The 19,580-nt window shown below is 39.7% G+C and overlaps 1 protein-coding gene across 4 annotated transcripts in view; it reads left to right on the top strand.

The window, feature by feature from the left end:
• The window catches only part of NRDE2 (NRDE-2, necessary for RNA interference, domain containing), a 71,121-nt gene extending 53,836 nt beyond the window's left edge, over positions 1 to 17,285 (top strand). For all 4 annotated transcript variants that reach the window (XM_074585493.1, XM_074585492.1, XM_074585491.1 and 1 more), the window contains 8 exons: positions 908 to 1,041; positions 3,090 to 3,210; positions 5,231 to 5,409; positions 6,111 to 6,497; positions 7,527 to 8,455; positions 10,736 to 10,874; positions 15,701 to 15,772; positions 16,430 to 17,285. In XM_074585493.1, the coding sequence (XP_074441594.1) occupies positions 908 to 1,041; positions 3,090 to 3,210; positions 5,231 to 5,409; positions 6,111 to 6,497; positions 7,527 to 8,455; positions 10,736 to 10,874; positions 15,701 to 15,772; positions 16,430 to 16,555 (2,087 nt within the window). In that variant the 3' untranslated portion in view covers positions 16,556 to 17,285. The remainder of the gene's footprint in view (positions 1 to 907; positions 1,042 to 3,089; positions 3,211 to 5,230; positions 5,410 to 6,110; positions 6,498 to 7,526; positions 8,456 to 10,735; positions 10,875 to 15,700; positions 15,773 to 16,429) is intronic.
• The last annotated feature ends 2,295 nt before the right edge of the window (positions 17,286 to 19,580 follow it).

Genomic DNA, 19,580 nt, shown 5'->3' with positions numbered 1-19,580 from the left:
ACTGTTTTCAAAACTGTCAGTGACTTATTTAAGCCTTGATGTATGGGGTTTGGGTGCAAGCCAATTAAGATTATGATTCAAAGCAATTTGGTTTTTGAACAGCTATTGTTTTGTTAAGAGTTGAGTGTAATTTGGAGTGGTGGAATATCTGTGAGATGTCCTTGAACTGCCTCGTAGTAGAGGTGTTTATAGTACCTGCTATTTCTTCAGCTCTTTCCATTAGGACTCTCATTGAGAATATATGAATAGAAAATCTGGAGCTTTGCTTTCCTTTTTAAGCTGAGACTTGAGGCTCAGTGTGCAGTATGGATATGGCAATGATTACAGAAATAATTTGTCGAAGAGCAAGGGATAGGACTCTTCTCTACTTTCAAGCAGTAATACTTTGGCCAAAAGACTGTACATCACTTAACTGAGTTCTTATATAAAGGAAAAGAAAATGAGAATGACAGTTGGAATGAAAATGTTATATTGCCAACATACTACCAATGTAACCATCTCATGAAAAAATTAGGCAAAAAGGATTTGTGTTGTAATCACTTACAGTGTGAATTATAATAATGCCCTGCATCTTCAAAGAGGGCTATGACCCAGTCTGTCAGATATTGAATAAACTGCAGTTGGGACCATTGTGTATAAGTTTTATTCGTCAACAAGGACAGTGCATGTTTGGCATGAATAAAAAGTCATCGGTTTGGTGCATTTAAAGTGCAAGGTTTAAAGTTAATTAAGTTACGACAATTTTGACATGCATTTATGCTAGTTACTCCAAGTGTTTTGGATTTTGATACTGTTCCAAAACAATTATGCTCTACAGCACGTCTTTTGTGTATTTGTGGGCTGTAATAAAATACTTTGCAACAAAGTGTATTTGAAATACTAAAATTTTATCTTCTTTACTTTACAGCTATATTTGTTCAGCAATGCCACTTTCTGAGACAGGCTGGCCATTCTGAGAAAGCAGTGTCTTTGTTTCAGGCTCTGATTGACTTCACCTTCTTCAAACCTGACAGTGTAAAAGATCTGCCAACAAGGGGACAGGTAGCAATTTCCGTTTAAATGCATGTATATGCATGTGCACTACAGAGAATGCTGTAACAGAAAAATGTTGATGAATTTTTAAGAGCATAGGGAAATATTTTTAATCACAACTTACTTTGCCGTTCTTCAAGGTGGTGCTTGCATTGGAAAAATGCTTGTGGGTCCTCTGGAACTGTATGCCAAATGTCTGCTTCTATTGTATGTAATAGAAGTGTGATAACCAGTCGTTTCATGTCCTCTTTTTTTCTAATTAAAGATGGAAAAAAATGAGCTGGCTGACCAAAGTCTGTGTCTAGTTAGCACTTCCCCTGCTGCTTTTCCCCAAAACTGCTGTTGTTTTGTTACTGTTGTTGGAGAAAGCTGATAGGACCTATAACCTCTTTCGGTTCAAGACAGTTCTTGCGAACGTTTCTTAGGTTCTCTGTTACCATTTTTTGTAATTCTTTGGCTACATTAGGAGCACCTTCATGCTTTAAAGTATCTTTTATTTGACCCTTGAGATTCCATTCAGCTTATTCTGTTAAAGTACTAAATCACTTATTCTCTCAATTTGCTCAGGCAAATGTTGGGCGTGCACCCCAATATTAATCAGTAAGTTAATATTCAGAGGGCGCTGTTGCCAATGTAGCATCATCCCACTGAATTGTTGGGAGCTGCTTCCTTTTCAGTGAGTGGTGGGGAGGGCCACCAGTTAGGCAGCTGGGCTACCGTAGAGGACAGAAATTAATTTTCCTTTTATTACCTCATCTTCTTCCCCAGCAGCTACTACTGAGACTGCTTTTTTTTTTTTTGCTCTCTGGATTAATGTTGTTACCCACTGGTGGAGCAGTCTTGTAGTTCAAATAATAGGGGTGTCCTCCTAAAGAGCCAGAAGTTTAGGGTTCAATCATAATTATCATGCAGGATGGGAGATTTGGTATAGTTAAACAGATAAAGCTTGAGTTATACTTTCAGTCACTCGAAAAACCTCAAGATCATCTGATGTGCTTAAAAACTCTTAAGAAAGCAGGATGGAAAGGAACCTCAATTTAAAAGGACAGTGTTTAGTTTGCAAAGTGCAGTTCTTGAAAAAAGGAAAATGCCAGATTTACAGCTGATCACACATCCTGCCCTCTTACAGAAGCATTATGACTCAATCTTGAATTACTTGTTTCCGTACTGTTTTCACAGTTCACTTTCTCACTTGGAGCAAAGAATAAATCCATGAGGAGCAGAATTAGGCTTTGCAGTTGCTGTAAGCCTTGCATTTTCTGATACGTTGATGCTTGATTTTTCTTAGAGTAAATTTTATTGTTAATATTTGTATTAACAGTCATATCTCAACATCCAAGCCAAGGTTTGGTACACAGTAGAAGCATGTAATAGGAGAGAGATGGTCATTAGAGCTAAGTATACAGAAAGCAGGGGAGGAATTGATGAATCTAAAGATGACAGATTGCATGCAGGCAGTGACAAAGTCAGAACTAGAACCCTGGACTTCTATTTCACTGGAAAGTGCCCTGAAGTTGTTGAACAACCAGAGACATGAAACGCCTTACTGATCTTTTCCTCTTGTCCTCAGTCCAGTCATATTTATGTCCAACTGTAATATTTTGATTTGACCGTAGGTGTATGATTGTCTGAATTCTGTTCTATTAGCCAAATTCTTCATGGTCGCGTGGAAGATGGGGAGGATAGGAGATTTGCTTTCTGAAAGCCACATCTTGGGGACTTTGGCTGCCTATCCTTGAAGGATCTGTATAGGACGTTTGGCACAAAAGTCTTTTGCTTTCTTTAAAGCTTTAATACCTTTTAAAAACAATCTTTGTGTTCACGAGAAGAGCTGACAACAGTCTTGCTATGCCACAGGCATAACTGAAGTAATTAGCTGTTCCTGCTGAGTCTTAAGCAGTGTCTAACAAAGTCTTTAGCTACGGAAGTTGCACCCAGATAGGTGATTTTAGAGTCTGGAAAACCTGAGTTGACTTTGTACAGACTAAGTGTTTGTACAACAGCAAAAATTATTTTTCTGTATGTTTTCTTTTGGTTCCCCCTATCCGAAACAACAGGTGGAATTCTTTGAACCCTTTTGGGATAGTGGAGAACCACGAATTGGAGAAAAAGGAGCAAGAGGCTGGAAAGCCTGGATGCACCAACAAGAAAAGGGTGGCTGGATTGCTCTTAAGCCTGGTATGTCTATTTCAGTATGTGTAGTTATACATCTGTGTATTCTTCTAAACATTTTGGTTAGAATGATACAAATTGTTTCTTCTCATGTTTTTGGGTATGAATTTAAAAAAATACTTACCAAGATTAAGATAAACCATATCACACTTCACAGGGAAAAGCATGTGTTGAGTCTTCTATGTATGATATCGTTTATGGAATATTGTTGTCCTTCCTAGGGATGAGAATTGAGGGAGAGGATGGCATATCCTCCACTCTGCGATGAAAAGGCTAAAGGTGTGAGTACTTTGTTTAGACTCGTGCCCATGTAAAGTTGAAAGAAGCTACTTCCCTCAAGAGCCTTTCATCATAGTGGTAGACCAGGTGGAATTACAGTGTTAGATGCTGGTTGCCTTAAGGGTTCCTAGCTTAATTATTCTGTTTCTAGAGTCAGATTTCAGTGTCTCATAGCAAATAATATAGTAGAAATAGGAGGAAAACCTCTCCTTGCTCTTTGTGATGCAGAAAACAAAGGAATTGCATCTTCACTTGGCTGGAGTGCTTCTGGGCAAGCAGGGATGCGGAAAACACACCTTCCTGCTGCTTAGTTCCACCTTGTCTTCTGGTGCACAATGCTTCCCTTAAGGACTATTTCTCAAACAGATAGATCTTGAAGGGAAGCAGGGGGATGGAATGCGTCTGACCAAAGATGAGCTGTCTCTGCTTTTGCTGCTCCTGCTGTCGTAGCAACTCTAATGAAGCAAGTTTTGTCCTGCTTTTAGTAAAAAAATGGAATTGGAAAATGATGCTGTGCTTCCTTTGTCCCTGGATTAAAATGGAATTTCCTTGTTCCTTAACTGAGGTCAGCAGTTCCACTCGTGATGGTTGTAGACATTTTGCCCACAAATTGAGAAGACTCATTATAGAGAAGAGGACCACTGCCAGTCTTGGGCAGGTCCAGCATATATCAGTGCTTTTCCCCATTTGTGTCAAGCCCAAAAGTTCAAATCTAATGTATAATCGGGTGTAATCTCTAAAACTGTCAATTTTTCCAAATTTTGGTTAGATCATGGAAATTATGTCATTTTTCACAGAGTTGCTGACTAAAGGAGAGGCTATAGATCACAAAAAGTAAAAATCTTGCCACCACCTGTTTGTGTTTAAGAATTGGGAGTGGGAGTGTTTCACCTATTTAATGGCAAACATCAGGAAGAAGAATTTGGAGGTGGCATAGAAATGGCATGATTTTTGTACAAAAAAAATACTGCAGGTAACTATAGATTTTGAGGACTTTTTTTTCCACAACAAGAAGAAAGAAAAAGGTATTTGAAAAATCTCTACAAGCTTTCCCTTAGCCTACAGGTGCTTATCAATTTCAGCACAGAATTAATATATTGCTGTAACAGGAAAAATATGCTAATTGCATCTAACAGTCCGGAAAGATCATCATAAAAGTGAGATGTGGTTAAGCACTTCCTTTTGTGTGTGCTTAACGACGTTGGTTGTCTGAATTGCACATTAATTAAAATGTTGAAAATGCCAGGTATTTTAAAGCAACGTTGCGAAGCTTGGTTTATGATGTTTAACATTATAGTGTTACTTGTTACCTACAGTGGTTTTCTCAAAATGTTTTATGCACATGAGTATTGATAGAGCACGTTTCCAGTTGTGTGTTGAGGTATGAGGAACCTAAGTTGCACAGAAAGGTGACTGACTCTTGTCTGTTGCCTGCAAACTGCACCTCATAAAAGTGGTCCACAGCCTGTCAGTGTTTTATTTTCTCCTCTATGAGAAAGCTTGAGTCCTGACACTGATTCGCTGGTTCAAGAAGTTTGGAAACCTCCTACTCTTACAGACTTGGTGTCAAAACGGAGAACTGTGACATGGAAATTTGCAGCTCTGTCTTGTGTCTGTTTTATTAACACTGTGTTTGTTTACATTTTTAAAGTAGTTAAATTGTGTGTCAAGTCTGGTCTTTGGATTTGGTGGATTAATTTTTCTTTAATAATTTTGGTGTGGTGGGTGTGTCTTGATTTGGTTTTAGATGATGACGATGATGAAGAGGAGATAGATGAGGATCAAGAAATAAAGGATAAAACTCTCCCCAAGTGGCATATTTGGTTGGATATTGAATATTCTCGTGAAGCAAGGCATTGGTTACCTTGGAGGCCAGACAAAACCAAAAAGGAAACTGAAGAAGATTGTGATGATCCAGAAAGACAGGTCGCTGTGATACAATAAAACAAAGGGAGATAAGATGAATTATCCTTTCATTTGAATTCATTGCCAATGGATATTTTAGAAGAGTAATCCTTTTCTTCATTTGGAAAAAATTCTTTTCATTGTTTGGAATTCAAAATTTACCTGAGGTTTTGTGCTGAAACTAGTGAAATCCATGGGAAGCTCCTGGTGAACTTTGGAAGGGCTGTAGGCAAATAGTCTGTATTTGCTGTTCTGTGATTTCTCTCATCTATACGTGGAAATGTCACAGAAATCTGTGTTTAAGAAGATATATGCATTAAATGAACAAAGGTTTTGTTGCCTTCAAGTCAGATAGTTGGATTTATTTATTTTTTTTCTTCTTAGGAGCTAGGTCTAATCAAACATTGATTTTCAAATAAAAATGTGTTAAATGGTCTAAACAATAATATCTTTCATAGCTTCATTGTATAAGTTTTCTGTGAAGATCTCTGATATTCCAGGGCAAAGAAATCTCTTGATAGCAAATTTACAGTCTGACTAGAAGAACAGATCACCTGTTTAACTTGTTTCGTTTTAATCTGAATGACATTCTGTTAGCATTTAATAGTAATAACAAATCTTTATTGACCTGAAAAGGTTTTTCAATTACATAAATTATATAAATGCTGATTTTATTTGATTGCATAAATTAATGGAGTTTGTTTTAATTTGGATTTTTTTAGGTATTATTTGATGATCTTGGACCATCTTTAATCCGTCTTTCTAATCCAGATCTTCAACGTCAACTACTCTACTCATTTTTGCAGTTCCTGGGGGTTCCATGTACAAGCAAACTCTTTCCTTCCAACCTCTATATTGCCATGGATGAAAATAACATCTTTGACAGTGTGCTTTCTGATGAAAAGCCACTGACTTCTGTTCATTTTCCACTTTCTGGATTCAACAGTATTGGTCATATGGACACGATGCTGCGACGGAGACATCACATAGGCCACCATAAAGAAGGAGAGGAGTTCGTGCAGAATGTTTTTCATGTTCTGTTCCTGCTGTTTTCAGGAAAGGAGAAATGTAACCTGTCCATTTGTTGGTTACAGTATGAAATATCTAAGGTAATGAGGAATTTGCATAGAATCACTTTTGTGATGTGTGGCTTTCTTGTGTGTTAATGTTTATATTAATTAAAATAAATATTGATGAAAATTAAGTCTTGTAGGACTAAGCGTTCAAATCAGGAAATGCCATTTAAGATTGCACTGGGGGGGGAAAAAAGCCCAAACCCTTTCCTTCAGTACATGTTACACAGTAGCATACATATAATGAGTTTTCTTGCAGTCTTGGATAAATGTTGTTATATGGTATGTTGTATGGTAGACAGAAATGGATGCAAGTGATTTTTTCCAAAGCAAAGTGAGTCAGACAAGTACTTCTACCAAACTGTTCTACAAAGTGCATAATCCCCAATACCATGATATGAGCACCTTATCAAGAAACTTACTACTTCCTGTACAAGTTACATTTGTAGTGTTATTGAAGGAAATAACGCCTTGTCACTTGAATATGTATTTATTTAAGTAAAACTGCTCTAATACATGCCCACCGAAGGAAGAGAGTCCAGGTTGTCTTCCTAATGCTTCAGAAAGTTTAGTATTATGTTTCCTTACGGAGAAGTTCCTTGTCTTTTACCCAAACACTACCTGACCAGAAGACCTCCTGTCATCTTCCCATCCAATCTCCACATTTGTCTGTCAGCACATTCCCCACTCTGAAAAGCTACTTGGAGGTTTAATTGTGCTAGTTAAAAGCTGCATCTGGCCAGACAGGATCATTTGTTTTCCTTTTCTCAACCATTATAGGTTAGCAGCTCTTGATTTGAACAGTTGGCCTTTTAAAAGAGCGAAATTTTGTATTACTTAGTGGCAGGGGTAAGAATGATAAGACTGTGTAATTTGGCTACGTTGGAGGGAGCTGACAACAGGCAGTTGTGACAACCTACAGTACTCTGTAGCAACAAATCTGGCTGGTGGTGAAATACAGAACAATATGGAAACAAACATAGTAATGAAATCAAAAAATGCTGTGAGGTGTTTTTTTCTTCTCCCATCCCTCTCAAAATTCGTTCTGTTTATTCTCCCTTGCAGGTACTTCAGTGTCTCCAAAGAAAAAAGAAGAAGAAGCTGAAAGCGCAAGGGAGGAAGAGTAAAAAGTTGGCCAAGAATCTCCTTAAAGCACCTGACAACCGAAACCACCTTTCTCTCTGGAAACTGTATGCCTACTTAGAATGGCTGCTTGGTAACATCGATGATGCCAGGAAGGTATTTGACACAGCTCTCGGCACGGCAGGGACAGGAGGACTGAAGAGTCCCCAGCTCTGCAGCCTCAGTCTGCTTTATGCTCAGCTGGAAGTGGAACTACTGGAAAGTCTAGAAGGAGCAGTTACGTCGCGTGCTGTTCATATATTGACCAAATTGGCTGAAAGTGGACCATATGTGCCGTATAGTGGACAAGTGTTATCTGTGAATGTCTTGAAAGCTCGTAAAACGTATGAGCATGCACTGCAAGATTATTTAAGTAAAACACCAGTTTCTGATCAGGATCAGGTCAATGATGCTAATCAGCTGGTTAACTTGGTTGGTTGTTATGCACTGTTCCAGTATTTGACTGTTGGGATTGATGCTGCAGTATTAATATATGCGCAAACTTTGGAAAAAATTGAAGCTCCTGGTCCACAGAAATGTGAAAATACTGAAGAGAGTTCTGGCATTCAAGATTTTCCCACTGCTCTTGAAGCTGTCACACTGCTGCATACAAATTTACTCAGATTCCACATGAAAATTAGCGTTTATCCTTTGAATCCTCTGCGAGAGGCACTAACGGAGGCTCTGAAACGGTATCCTAGCAACCAGTCTCTTTGGAGGTCATATATCCACATCCAAAGGAAGTCTCACAGTGCTAGCAAAGCACGAAGATTTTTTGATGGTGTCACAAGGTCTACTAACTCTTTAGAGCCATGGCTGTTTGCAATCCAAGCAGAGCAGATGAGGAAAAAACTCATTGAGAATGTCCAGAGGTAGTATCTTGCAGCTCCTTATGATTATGCTTTTTTTTGATCTGTCTAATCACTTAACAGAGGAGAGAAAATGCTATCATAGTCCTCATTTTGCAGATAAAGAAGCTGTGGCTAGGGAAGGTTATTTGTTCAAGACTGAACAGCAAGTCAGTGGCAGAATCCTGAATAGAAGTAAAGACCTAGGTGATAGTCTCACGTCCTTTCTACTGGATCAGCTTGTGTGTTGCTTTGTGTTTGATTACTTGCTACTGTCATCAAGATGGTATGCATTTCTTTAAATAATTTTTAAATAACTAAGAGCCTGCTTAGATGTCCAAGGCAGACACTGTGAGCTTAGAAACTGCTGCATTTTAATACAACAGCAGTAAGGAGGGTAATACAGAGCTACGCTGCAGTTTCTGGCAGCTCACCGCCCTACTACTCCTGGATCATAGAATACAGTCGTGGCAGATCTGTTTCCATAGTGAGTACTTGAGAATTTAATTTTCATATGGGGCTGTTGTTATGTAGAAGAGGCTGGAAATTTCCTGAATTTGCAGCATGGTCTGGGCTCAGATTTTTTTGCTCCTGGGAAAGGTGGAAAGGGTAGGAGATGTGGGGAACAGAGGTATGTGTTCATTCTTGAAGCTTAGTCTCTAGCTGTTGTCTAACAGTTGCTTGGAGCTACCTATCCACAGCTACCTACGTATCTCTAATAACATTGGCAGCTTGGTTCTTTGTGTCTGCACATAGCAACAGAGATTTCTAGGAAAATGTTATCTGGAAGCTTTACATAGCTGTAAGCTTACAATGGTCACACTTGATGAAATTACAGAATTATCAGTATACTTTAAAATGACGGTGCACCCACTGCTTTGATTGCCACAGTCTGGTAACAGGCGTGCATACGTGATAGTGACATTCAAGAGCTGTCAGTATATGTCATCCTAAATTGTAATAAGAATTCAACAGCCACCAAAAGTAAAGGAGGATTGTAATTTGATCTACTGTTAATTACAGACTGACACTATGCTACATTTTCATTATTGTTACTGGAAACTGATCTTAAAATTCCAGAGTGATGATTTTCTCTGTGACATTTAGTTCCTTTCCAGATTGTTCTCTGCTAGCATAGCCTTTCCTGTAAGTTGTATTTGTGCAAGGACGAGTTGGATGTTGCAAGAACAGAGCTGAACTACTGCAACAGAGAGATAAATGGCCTGTCAGTCATGCATAAAAGTAATGTTTATGATGTTGTGACAAACTAAGAAAATGTCTGTACTGTGTGCGACTATTTCCTATTCTGTTTTGTATTTCTGCCTGTTTAAGTGCGTGGAATTCATTCAAAGAAATGAACGTGAAGGGTAAACCAGTAGCATATGTAAGTCAGTGTGAGGTACAATGCTTCAAATGTCTGACTCTGTGCAGAGTAGATTACATCATTTTCCCTCATGGCAAAGGTTAAGATAAAATGAAACATGACCTGAAAAACCCTTGAAAAAAGAGGCAAATTAAGGGCAAGTATTAAGGGTGAGTGGAAGAAGCTGGCAGGCTAAGAGAGTGCACGCAGACAGAAGTAATGTTGCCATGAGTGCTACAGGCTGTTTCTTCAAGGTCAAGCATCAAAAATAAGACAGCCTGTATCAGCTGTAGATAGAAATCAGTGCTTTGGAGAAAAATACCTACCTGCCTTTTGTTACGCCTGGAATTAGGGCATTTGAATCACTAGGTGAAAAAGAAAATTTTTATTGTAATCCTGGTTGAGATCCAGAGCTGTAATCTAGGCCTTGATCCAAGACCAACACAGAGCCTTTCAAAGGCAACATGGGTAAATTTGAACAGGCTTTCCTGGGCACCAGAAGAAGGCGTGCTCACCTAGACTTGAATTTGGTTTGAGCTGCTATGCCAAGCTTGGAACACAAAATGATCTTGAATGAAGACTAAGATAAGTGTTTTAAGATCATATGATAGTGGATTATTGTACTCAAAGAGAAATTATCTCCTCCACTTGGACAGGGTTAACTTTTCAACATACTAAAGGAATTTTCACAATAATACCTCATTTATCTCTTTTTTTTAAAAAAACACTGATTTTCCTATTTAGAAATGCATTGATTAGATTAGCAAGTGCTAAAAATGTGGTTTATAATGTTCAGAGTTTGTAGCATGAAATGCAAAAATCTGGCTATATACGGTGCTATGTGTACAAAGACAGTACATTGATCTTCACCCTCTTACCTGGATGTGGTTCTTTAGCTTGGGTTTAAGGGCTTGTGGTTTCTTTTTTTCTCTGTGTTTCAGGGCAGATGTTGGTGAAATACATTCTACTATTCCTGAAACTGGGTTAACAAATCGGATTATAGCTCTATTTGAACACGCAACTCAAAGTGAAAATGGCACCCATTGTCCACTGCTGTGGAGAATGTATTTGAACTTTTTGGTAAGAAAAGAGTATCACTTTTATTATTTTTCTTACTATATTTGGAATTTTTCATGAACACAGCTACAATACTGTATAAAAAAAGGAGTACTAAATGCTGTCATACCTATACCATTTTCAAGGTGATGTATTTGAGTTGTAATGCTCCTTTTTGCTGGGAATATTAGGGAAAATGTAATTCATATGGATTAGAAGGAGTAATAGCTTCTGACAATGTAGTTTAGATATAGATGGAGGCAAGTTATTGTGGCTGACATCTTACATAGATAAAAAATATGTCATAAGATGTCAATAGATGGATTTCACCCAGTCTTACTCACAATATAAAGGTAAGTGGGTAGGGGAGCAAAATTTAATAGAAGAGGAAGCAAATTGTAGACACTTAAGATTTTATTATTGTTGTATAAGTAAAATCAGCAAAGATGACTTGTATTTATGTTTTAGAACTACTTTAGGGTTCTGTAAGGAAATATTTCTGTCAAATCTAGATCCTGATTCTGTATAACTTCACAGAATCACAGAATGGTTGAGGTTGGAAGGGACCTCTGGAGATCATCTTGTCCAACTCCACTGTTCAAGCATGGCTACCTAGAGCCACTTGTCCATGACAGTGTCTAGATGGCTTTTGAACATCTCCAAGGATGGAGACTCCGTAGCTCTCTGAGCAATGCCCAGTCACCCTCACAGTAAAAAAGTGTTTCCTGATGTTCAGATGGAGCTTCCTGTGTTTCAGTTTGTGCCCACTGCCTCTGGTCCTGTCACTGGGCACCACCGAAAATAGCCTAGCTTCCCTCTTCTGTATATTTTCTGTTCAGGTATTTATATACATTAATAAGATCCTCCCCGAACTTTCTCCTCTTCAGGCTAAACAGTCCCTGCTCTCCAGTCTCTCCTCACAGGAGAGATGCCCTAGTCCCTTAGTCATCTTAGTGGCCCTTCGTTGGACTTTCTCACTGTGTCCATGTCTGTCTTTTACTGGGAATCCAACAACTGGACATAGTACTCCACGTGTGACCTTACTAGTGCTGAGTAGAGGGGAAGGATCACCTCCCTCAACTTGCTGGCAGTACTTTGCCTAATGCAGACCAGGATACCATTAGCCCTTCTTTGCTGCAAGGGCACATTGCTGCCTCCTGTTCAACTTGGTGCTCACCAGGACCCCCAGGTCCTTTTCTGCCAAGCTGCTTTTCAGGTGGGTGGCCCCTAGCATATACTGGTGTATGGGGTCATTCCTTCCCAGGGGCAGGACTTTGCACTTTTCCTTGCTGAACTTGTTGGTGTTCCTGTCAGCTCATTTCTCCAGCCTGTTGTGGTCCCTCTGAATGGCAGCATGACCCTTAGGTGTATCAGCCACTCCTCTCCATTTTGAGTCATCTGCAATCTTGCTGAGGGTATACTCTGTCCCATCAGCCAGGTCATTAACAAAGATGTTAAATGGGATTGGACCCAATGTCAACCCCAGGGGTACACAGCTAGTTACTGGCCTCCAACTAGACTTTGTTCCACTGATCACCACGGTCTGGGCCCAGGCATTGAGCCAGTTTTCAACCCACCTCACTGTCTGCTCATCCAGTTCTTACAGCAACCACTTGTCTATGAGGATCTTATGGGAGACAATGTCAAAGGCCTTACTGAAGCCCAGGTAGACAGTGTCCACTGCTCTCCTCGTCCACCAGACCAGTCATTTCATCATAGCAGTTTATCAAGTTGGTCAAGCATGACTTTGAGTGAATTCACACTGACTACTTCTGATGATTTTCTTTTTGTTCATGTGCCTGGAAATGGTTTCCAGGATTAGCTGCTTCACGCCCTTCCTAAGGATCAAGGTGAGGCTGACCGGCCTGTATTTCCCTGCATCCTCCTTGCCCTTCTTGAAGATAGTAGTGACATTTGACTTTCTCTAGTCTTCGGGCACTTCTCCCAGTTGCTGTGATTGATCAAAGATTATCAAGAGTGGCCTCACAATTACATCTGCCAGCTCCCTCAGCACTTGTGGGTGCATCCCATCAGGGCCCATGGACTTGGGCATGTCCAGTTTGGTCAGGTATTCCCTGACTTGATCCTGGTGCATCTTCCTTGCTCCATGTTTTCCCCCTGGTTTCTGGGATTTCTGAAGGCCAGTGTTGCTACTAAAGAGTGAGGCGAAGAAGGCTTTCTGTATGTCAGCCTTTTCCATGTCCTGTGTAACCAGGTTCCCTGCCTCATTCAGCAGTGGGCCCACGTTTTCCCTATCCTTCCTTTTGTTACCTGTGTACTTAACAGAAGGCCTTTTTGTTGTTTTCGACATTCCTTGACAGGTTCAATTCCAATTGGTCTTTATCTTTCCTAACTTCATCCCTGAACAACTTCCAGATCTGAATTAGAAAAAAAATTATGCATGAACATCTGTATGGTTTGGATTTATGGTGGAACAAAGAATATGGTAAAAACACTATTTTATGTGGGCCCTTCAAATATTTTCTTCTGTTTTCTCCATACTATAAAAACCTTGCCAGACCAAGATTTTTTGATTGATTGACATTGAAGCAAGCAAGGTTCAGTCCACATCCAAAATAACTGCATGATGGGGAAAACATAACAATAGGTTTATAACTTGCCTTGAATTTTCACAACCTTTTTGAATCTTAAAAGCTGTATACAAAGGTTATGCTAACTAGCATTGCAGAATAACACCAGAAGGCAATAATGTTCATTTCTTCATAGTTCACTGTGGAAGTACATGAACAAAATCAACTTCACATAGGCAGTTTCATCATCTTGGTTCTTTTCTTGCTTCTCCAAAGTGCAATATGGAAGATTAAAACACAAAAGAAATGCTTGGAACTCCTGTAAGGGGAATTTCTTTCCACAATATTACTCCTCTGTTCATGTCCTCTGGCATAATAAGTTGTCAGAGGAGAACAGCAGTTAACAGGCTGTGAAATACAGAGGCAGCAGGGGAAGGAGAGGCTCTGGTTTTGTGTTTGAGAAGATCATAGAATCATAGAATCACAGGGTTGGAAAGGACCTCCGGAGATCACCCAGTCCAACCCCCCTGCCAGAGCAGGGTCACCCAGAGCAGGCTGCACAGGAACGCGTCCAGGTGGGTTTTGAGTGTCTCCAGAGTTGGAGACTCCACTACCTCTCTGGGCAGCCTGTTCCAGTGCTCTGCCACCCTCAAAGTAAAGAAGTTCCTCCTCATGTTTAGGTGGAACTTCCTATGCTCAAGTTTGTGCCCATTACCTCTTGTCCTGTCCCCAGACGCCACTGAAAAGAGCCTGGCCCCATCCTCCTGACACCCACCCTTTCAGTATTTATGAGGGGAGATCTTATCAACACTTATAGATGATCTCTTGTGTGGGGCTATTACTGTGACCATTTCTACACAAATACGTGCTTGTAATTACATTTTATACAACCTTGTATATAGGCATGTCCAATTGGATTCCTGTTAGTCTTTACAGACTCCTGATGAGACTCTAGTATGCACAAATGCTAAGGTAAAATCACCCAGTGTGTATTTTATCACTAACGATTCATTCATAGAAAGCATCTTTTTCACAAGAACAAGAAGGAATATTTATTAGACGCTAACAAGACAGAGGAAAATACTACTTTTACAGTAACAGCTTTGAATAACATTGTGCAGAAAAGCAAAATCAATTAGAAACATTAAAATTTTCAGATATAATTGTAGAAGAAGTTGTGATTATCCAGTATTACCCTAAGTTCTGCGGATCTCTCCCTTTTCTCTTTGGGTGTGTCTAGATATTTGGTCTTCAGTATTTTGGGTAAAAGCCTCTCACTGCTTAAAAGTGCAAAGCTTTCATATAGATTTTGAAACAGACTATTTATCTTAAATTCCTGTTTATATTTTCTGGAATCATGCTTGACCAATCTGGTAGCCTTCTACAATGAGATGACTAGCTCAGTGGATGAGGGGACAGAAGTGGATATTGTTTATCTCAACTTTAGCAAGCCTTTTCCACTGCCTCCCAGAACATCTTCATAGACAAGCTGATGAAGTGTGGATTAGGTGAGCGGTCAGTGAGGTGGACTGAAATCTGGCTGAATTGCTAGGCTCAAAGGGTTGTTGTCAGCAGTGTGAACTCCTGCTGCAGGCCAGCTGCTGGTGCGGTACCCCAGGGACTGATACTGGGACCAGTGCCCTTTAATATCTTCATTAACGATCTGGACAGTGAGAGAGTGTACCGTCAGCAAGTTTGCAGGTTATACAAAATCAGGAGTGGCTGATGTACCACGTTCTGCTGGTGGCTTGTCCAGGTCCCTTTGAATAACCAAGAGCCGTGAAGATGAATAAGGGGTTGGAGCATGTGTTGTACAGGGAGAGGCTGGGAGACTTGTGATTTTTCAGCCTCAAGAAGTGAAGGCGCCTGGAAGATACTGTCAATGTACGTAAATACCTCATGTGTGAAGACAGAACCAGATTCTTCTCAGTGCTGCCTAGTGACAGGAAAAGAGGCAGTGGCCACAAATTGAAATATAGAAAATTCCATTTAAATGTAAGAAAAAGTTGTTTGTTTGTTTGTTTTTTACTGTGAGGGTGATGAAACACTGGAACAGGTTGTCCAGTGGTTGCGGAGTCTCCATCCATGGAGATATTCAAAACCCAACTGGAGATGGTTCTGAGCAGCCTGCTGTTGCTGACCCTGCTTTGAGCAGAGGGGTTGGCACAGGTGGAGCAGTTGCGTACCTACCACAATATATAGTAATAAGGATTCCTCATCAAAGGAACACTGAACAGTAATTTCTTTGTCTCAGAGATAATGTTTTATTGTTTTAGCTATTACTGCATTGGAGCATGAACATTTCTTTTTCTCACTCAGGCTTCACTAGGAAAAACAGAAAAAAGTAAAGGATTGTTTTATAAAGCGCTTCAAAACTGTCCTTGGGCAAAGGTAAGTGTAGAAAAAATATAAACCTGTCATCATACTCTAATTTTTGAAGTTCTGTATTAAAAAAAAAAAAGTTAGAATTTAGTAGTTGTTGTGATGAGTTATATGCAAATGAAAGGAGAAATTTCTGAAGCAGAAGCACTGTTAAGATTTTCTGCAAATATGAGATGCACCTGCAGTGGAAACAAACATGGTTGTCAGTGCTATTTGTGTTTCAGAACAGAAAGGTGTTGCATTGCAGGAGGCAAGGAGATAATAAATTCCTTTCTGTGTGATGTAGAAGTCCTAGTGTCTTTTAGATCATGTTTTATTATAAGCAGGGTAGTAGCAGAAATATATAGGCAAATGAAAATGTACTTAATTAATAGTATAAGAAATTATTCAGGGATGCCTGCAGCTCCTCAGGTAATGTCTGTATATGCTGCGCTTGAAATTTGATCTTTTTTGAATAAAATTATTTAGTAAGAGTTGTAAAAAAAACTTGATTAAACATCTGTCACTGTAGAAGAACCAGTTCTGTTTTCGTATTATTTTGAAGAAGTGTATGATATTTCTTATGTTCTTGTTACAGAGTCGTTTGCATATCTGCAGACTTCTTTATACTGTGTTTCTCGCTAGGATAGAAAGATGGCACAGTAAATGTTCTCATTCTCTTTTTAGGTACTCTATATGGATGCGGTAGAGTACTTCCCTGATCAACTGCAAGAGACGCTCGATCTAATGACTGAAAAAGAATTGCGAGTGCGGGTACCTATGGAAGAGCTGGATCTACTATTAGAGGTTTAAAAGAAGACTGTAGACGAGTGGAGAAAGTACAGAAGCTAGTTCAAAACCTGTCAGTTAGACCTGTCTCTCTTCAAACAGGAACTCTGTTGGGTACTGTGTACTTTTTTCTTTTTTAAGGTTGAGTGGTTTGTTTTGGTTTTTTTTAAGGTTTTATATAAATCGCTATCAAAATGGAGTTCTACTAGGTGTAGCTATTCTGGAATCAAGTACTGCGTTTTGCCCACAAAAACGAATCCATTTCCCTGAAGTGTTGCTGGCTCCCACAGAAGGATACCCTCTTATAAATAGCCTCCTGTTGAATGCTGCCCACATTTCTTATTCTATTGTTTGAAATTACATTCCCTAGAGTTCAGTAGAGATTCAGTACATGCCAACTATGGTTTGGTGAGCAGCACAGGAAATAAACATCTGCCAAATGGATGCTTCACTGTTCTCCAGTTGGCGGACTTCAGTAATTCTCTGCAGCTTGGTATGCATGCGTGTGTGTATTTAACTACCAAGTCAAACAGTCATTACATCTGTACATAAACTCTTAGTAGAAGCTAAATCTTTGCTTGAGCAGGCACCTATTTTGGACTTGTATTTGTATGTTTTGACAGATGACTGTTTTAATACGAATATTTATGGAAAATATATCTGAATATTTGAAAAGTCAAAAGGAACGAATTATTTTTTTATTTCTTAATTTAATAGAACTGTGAGTGTATTAAAAATGAAGTTGTATCCATAATGCACCTCTAAGCAGCTAATTTTCAATCAAGTTTTTGTGATTGATTACTGTCTCTTGACCCAAATACAGGCAATCATCTTAAGAGAAGTCGAGGTCTGTTCTGCATTTAATCCTCACCAAAGAAGGCAGAGTAGTCAAAACATGACTGTTTAATTAGTAGCTTCTGTTCCAAGAGTCTTTGGGCAAGGTCCTAGAGAAGTAATATGAAATACGGGAACAATTTAAATACATAGCTCTGTTATATATTTATTTTATAAGACAGAATATGCTGAAATATGTGAAAGACTGTTTAGCATCCCTGCTCTTGAGACCCAAGTACTCAGAAACTGGATCTTCATCTGGAAGAAGGCACCTGCAGCCACTGAATGTCCAAAACTGTTTCAGAGGTTTTTCAGGAGAAAACTAACAACTGTCACAGCACTAAAACAATTGGGGGCGTCCAGCTGGGAGATCTGATTACACGGAAAACTATGTCTGGACAAAGCCGTACAGCCTATGGCTTGGTTTTGCCTGTAGCAGCACAATGCAAGATATAACACATTTTAGCTTAGGCTGCACTTTGTTTATTTTTTTCTGAAATTATTTTTAAGTATTACAGGGAATATGCAGAATTTTAAATGGTGTTACACCACTTTCTAAGAGCTTTATAATTTCACTGTGTTGCAGGTGATGCTATAGAAGTAATTAATAAGGCTTTGTAAAAAATACATATTTTATTTTTAAAATCACAGCTTAAAAGTTTAAAACAGTTTAAAAAAACAGCTCCAGAAGTGAACTGGGGGTCAGAGTCACTCCTCTGCACTGAAAAGTAACATCACAAATGGTGTGCTTGTTTTTGCTCTCCCCTGAAAACAAAATGCCGTTTCTTCTAAAGACCTGAAAGGGACATGGAGAAGGGGAAGCTTGGTTGTGCTCCTGCTTGTGTTTCTGGTTGAATGACAGAGCGTCCCAGGCTGGGAGGGGCCTGGAAAGATCGTCTTGTCCAGCCTGTCGTGAGACAGGGAGCCCAGGTCTATCTGGCACCCTGTCCAATCGCATCTTGAAAACCTCCAGTGATGGCTCTTGTTTTAGTCACTTTTCCACGCATCCCCTTTCCTTTGCACAGCTTCTCCTCGCGCTGCGGCCTTCACTTGGGATGGTCAGAAGCTGCTCATTTACTGCAGGAGCTCCTGGAGTCCTGCCTTTTAATTCCGACTCCAGTAACTTTTTCGGTCCCAATGGGGAATATACTCACTGTTCATTTTCTCCTCATCTTTATTACTTTTGTATTGATCTTTGTGACTCGAGTTCAGAAATGTTGGAGGAAGTGGTGGAAGTTAATTTCTGCTGCAAAAGGTAAGAATTTAATTTTCAAATGTGTTTCTTTTTCAGTTGCTGTGGTGGTAGACAGGGTACCAGAACACAGTTCTTGGTTTAGCTTAATCTATCGCTTCTAGATGGCATTACAGCCATGTCCCAAAAGGGAAGGGGGGAAAAAAAGAAAAAAAAAAAAAACATTGCTTGCCACACATGTCATAAAGCTCTTCAGCCCCTCAAGCAATGATGAGATCAACTGCCACGATTAGAAAGTGCTAAAAAATCACTGGCTTTTTGTGACCTTTCCAAGGAGGCAGATCTTATAAGGTTTACAAGAATGGGTAATAAAACTTTGCTTCTTGTTTTTCTATCTCCAGATGAAAAACAACTCTATTTCAGGGTTCCTGTCATCCAGATTAAATAAAAGACTCCATGCAGCTGTAGGGTTTGCTTTTAACAACGAACCACATAATTTTTACCCAGAAAACCAAAATGTGTTGGCCTTGCTGCCACCATTGTTGTTACGGCACTGGCAGTTAGCAGAGGGATTTGCGCTGTGTTTAACTCCACTGTCTCTTCCTGGCCAGCGTTTGCTCCTGCAGAAAGTTTCCAGAACAAAGACTGCACATTGCTTAACTGTGGTCTGTATATGGAACTTTATATAAACCTTAAAAAAATCACATGGACAACACAGAAAGTAATTAATTAGAACTTAACGAGTCCTTCACAAAAGTACACTGCCCAGAGTACTTAATAAGCAGTATCTGCATCGTTACAACTTGGCAAAACAGAAATCTAACTCCTGTGGGGGTGGGGCTGCAGGCGATGAATGTGTTTAGAGGGGAAGAATTCCTTTTCAGATTACGCTGCAGAACAGCAGGCAGGTGACTCACAGTTTGAGTTTGTCCCTGTGTGACAGACCGCGCACCTCAGGTGCTCCCTGCCTGCGCCACGACAGTCCCTACTGGGTGGCGCAGGGCTGTAGAACTCCCCACTGTG

The sequence above is a fragment of the Larus michahellis genome, chromosome 4, assembly GCF_964199755.1.
Source record: "Larus michahellis chromosome 4, bLarMic1.1, whole genome shotgun sequence".
Taxonomy (NCBI): Eukaryota; Metazoa; Chordata; class Aves; order Charadriiformes; family Laridae; genus Larus; species Larus michahellis.
This window is presented reverse-complemented; position numbering and strand designations above follow the sequence as displayed.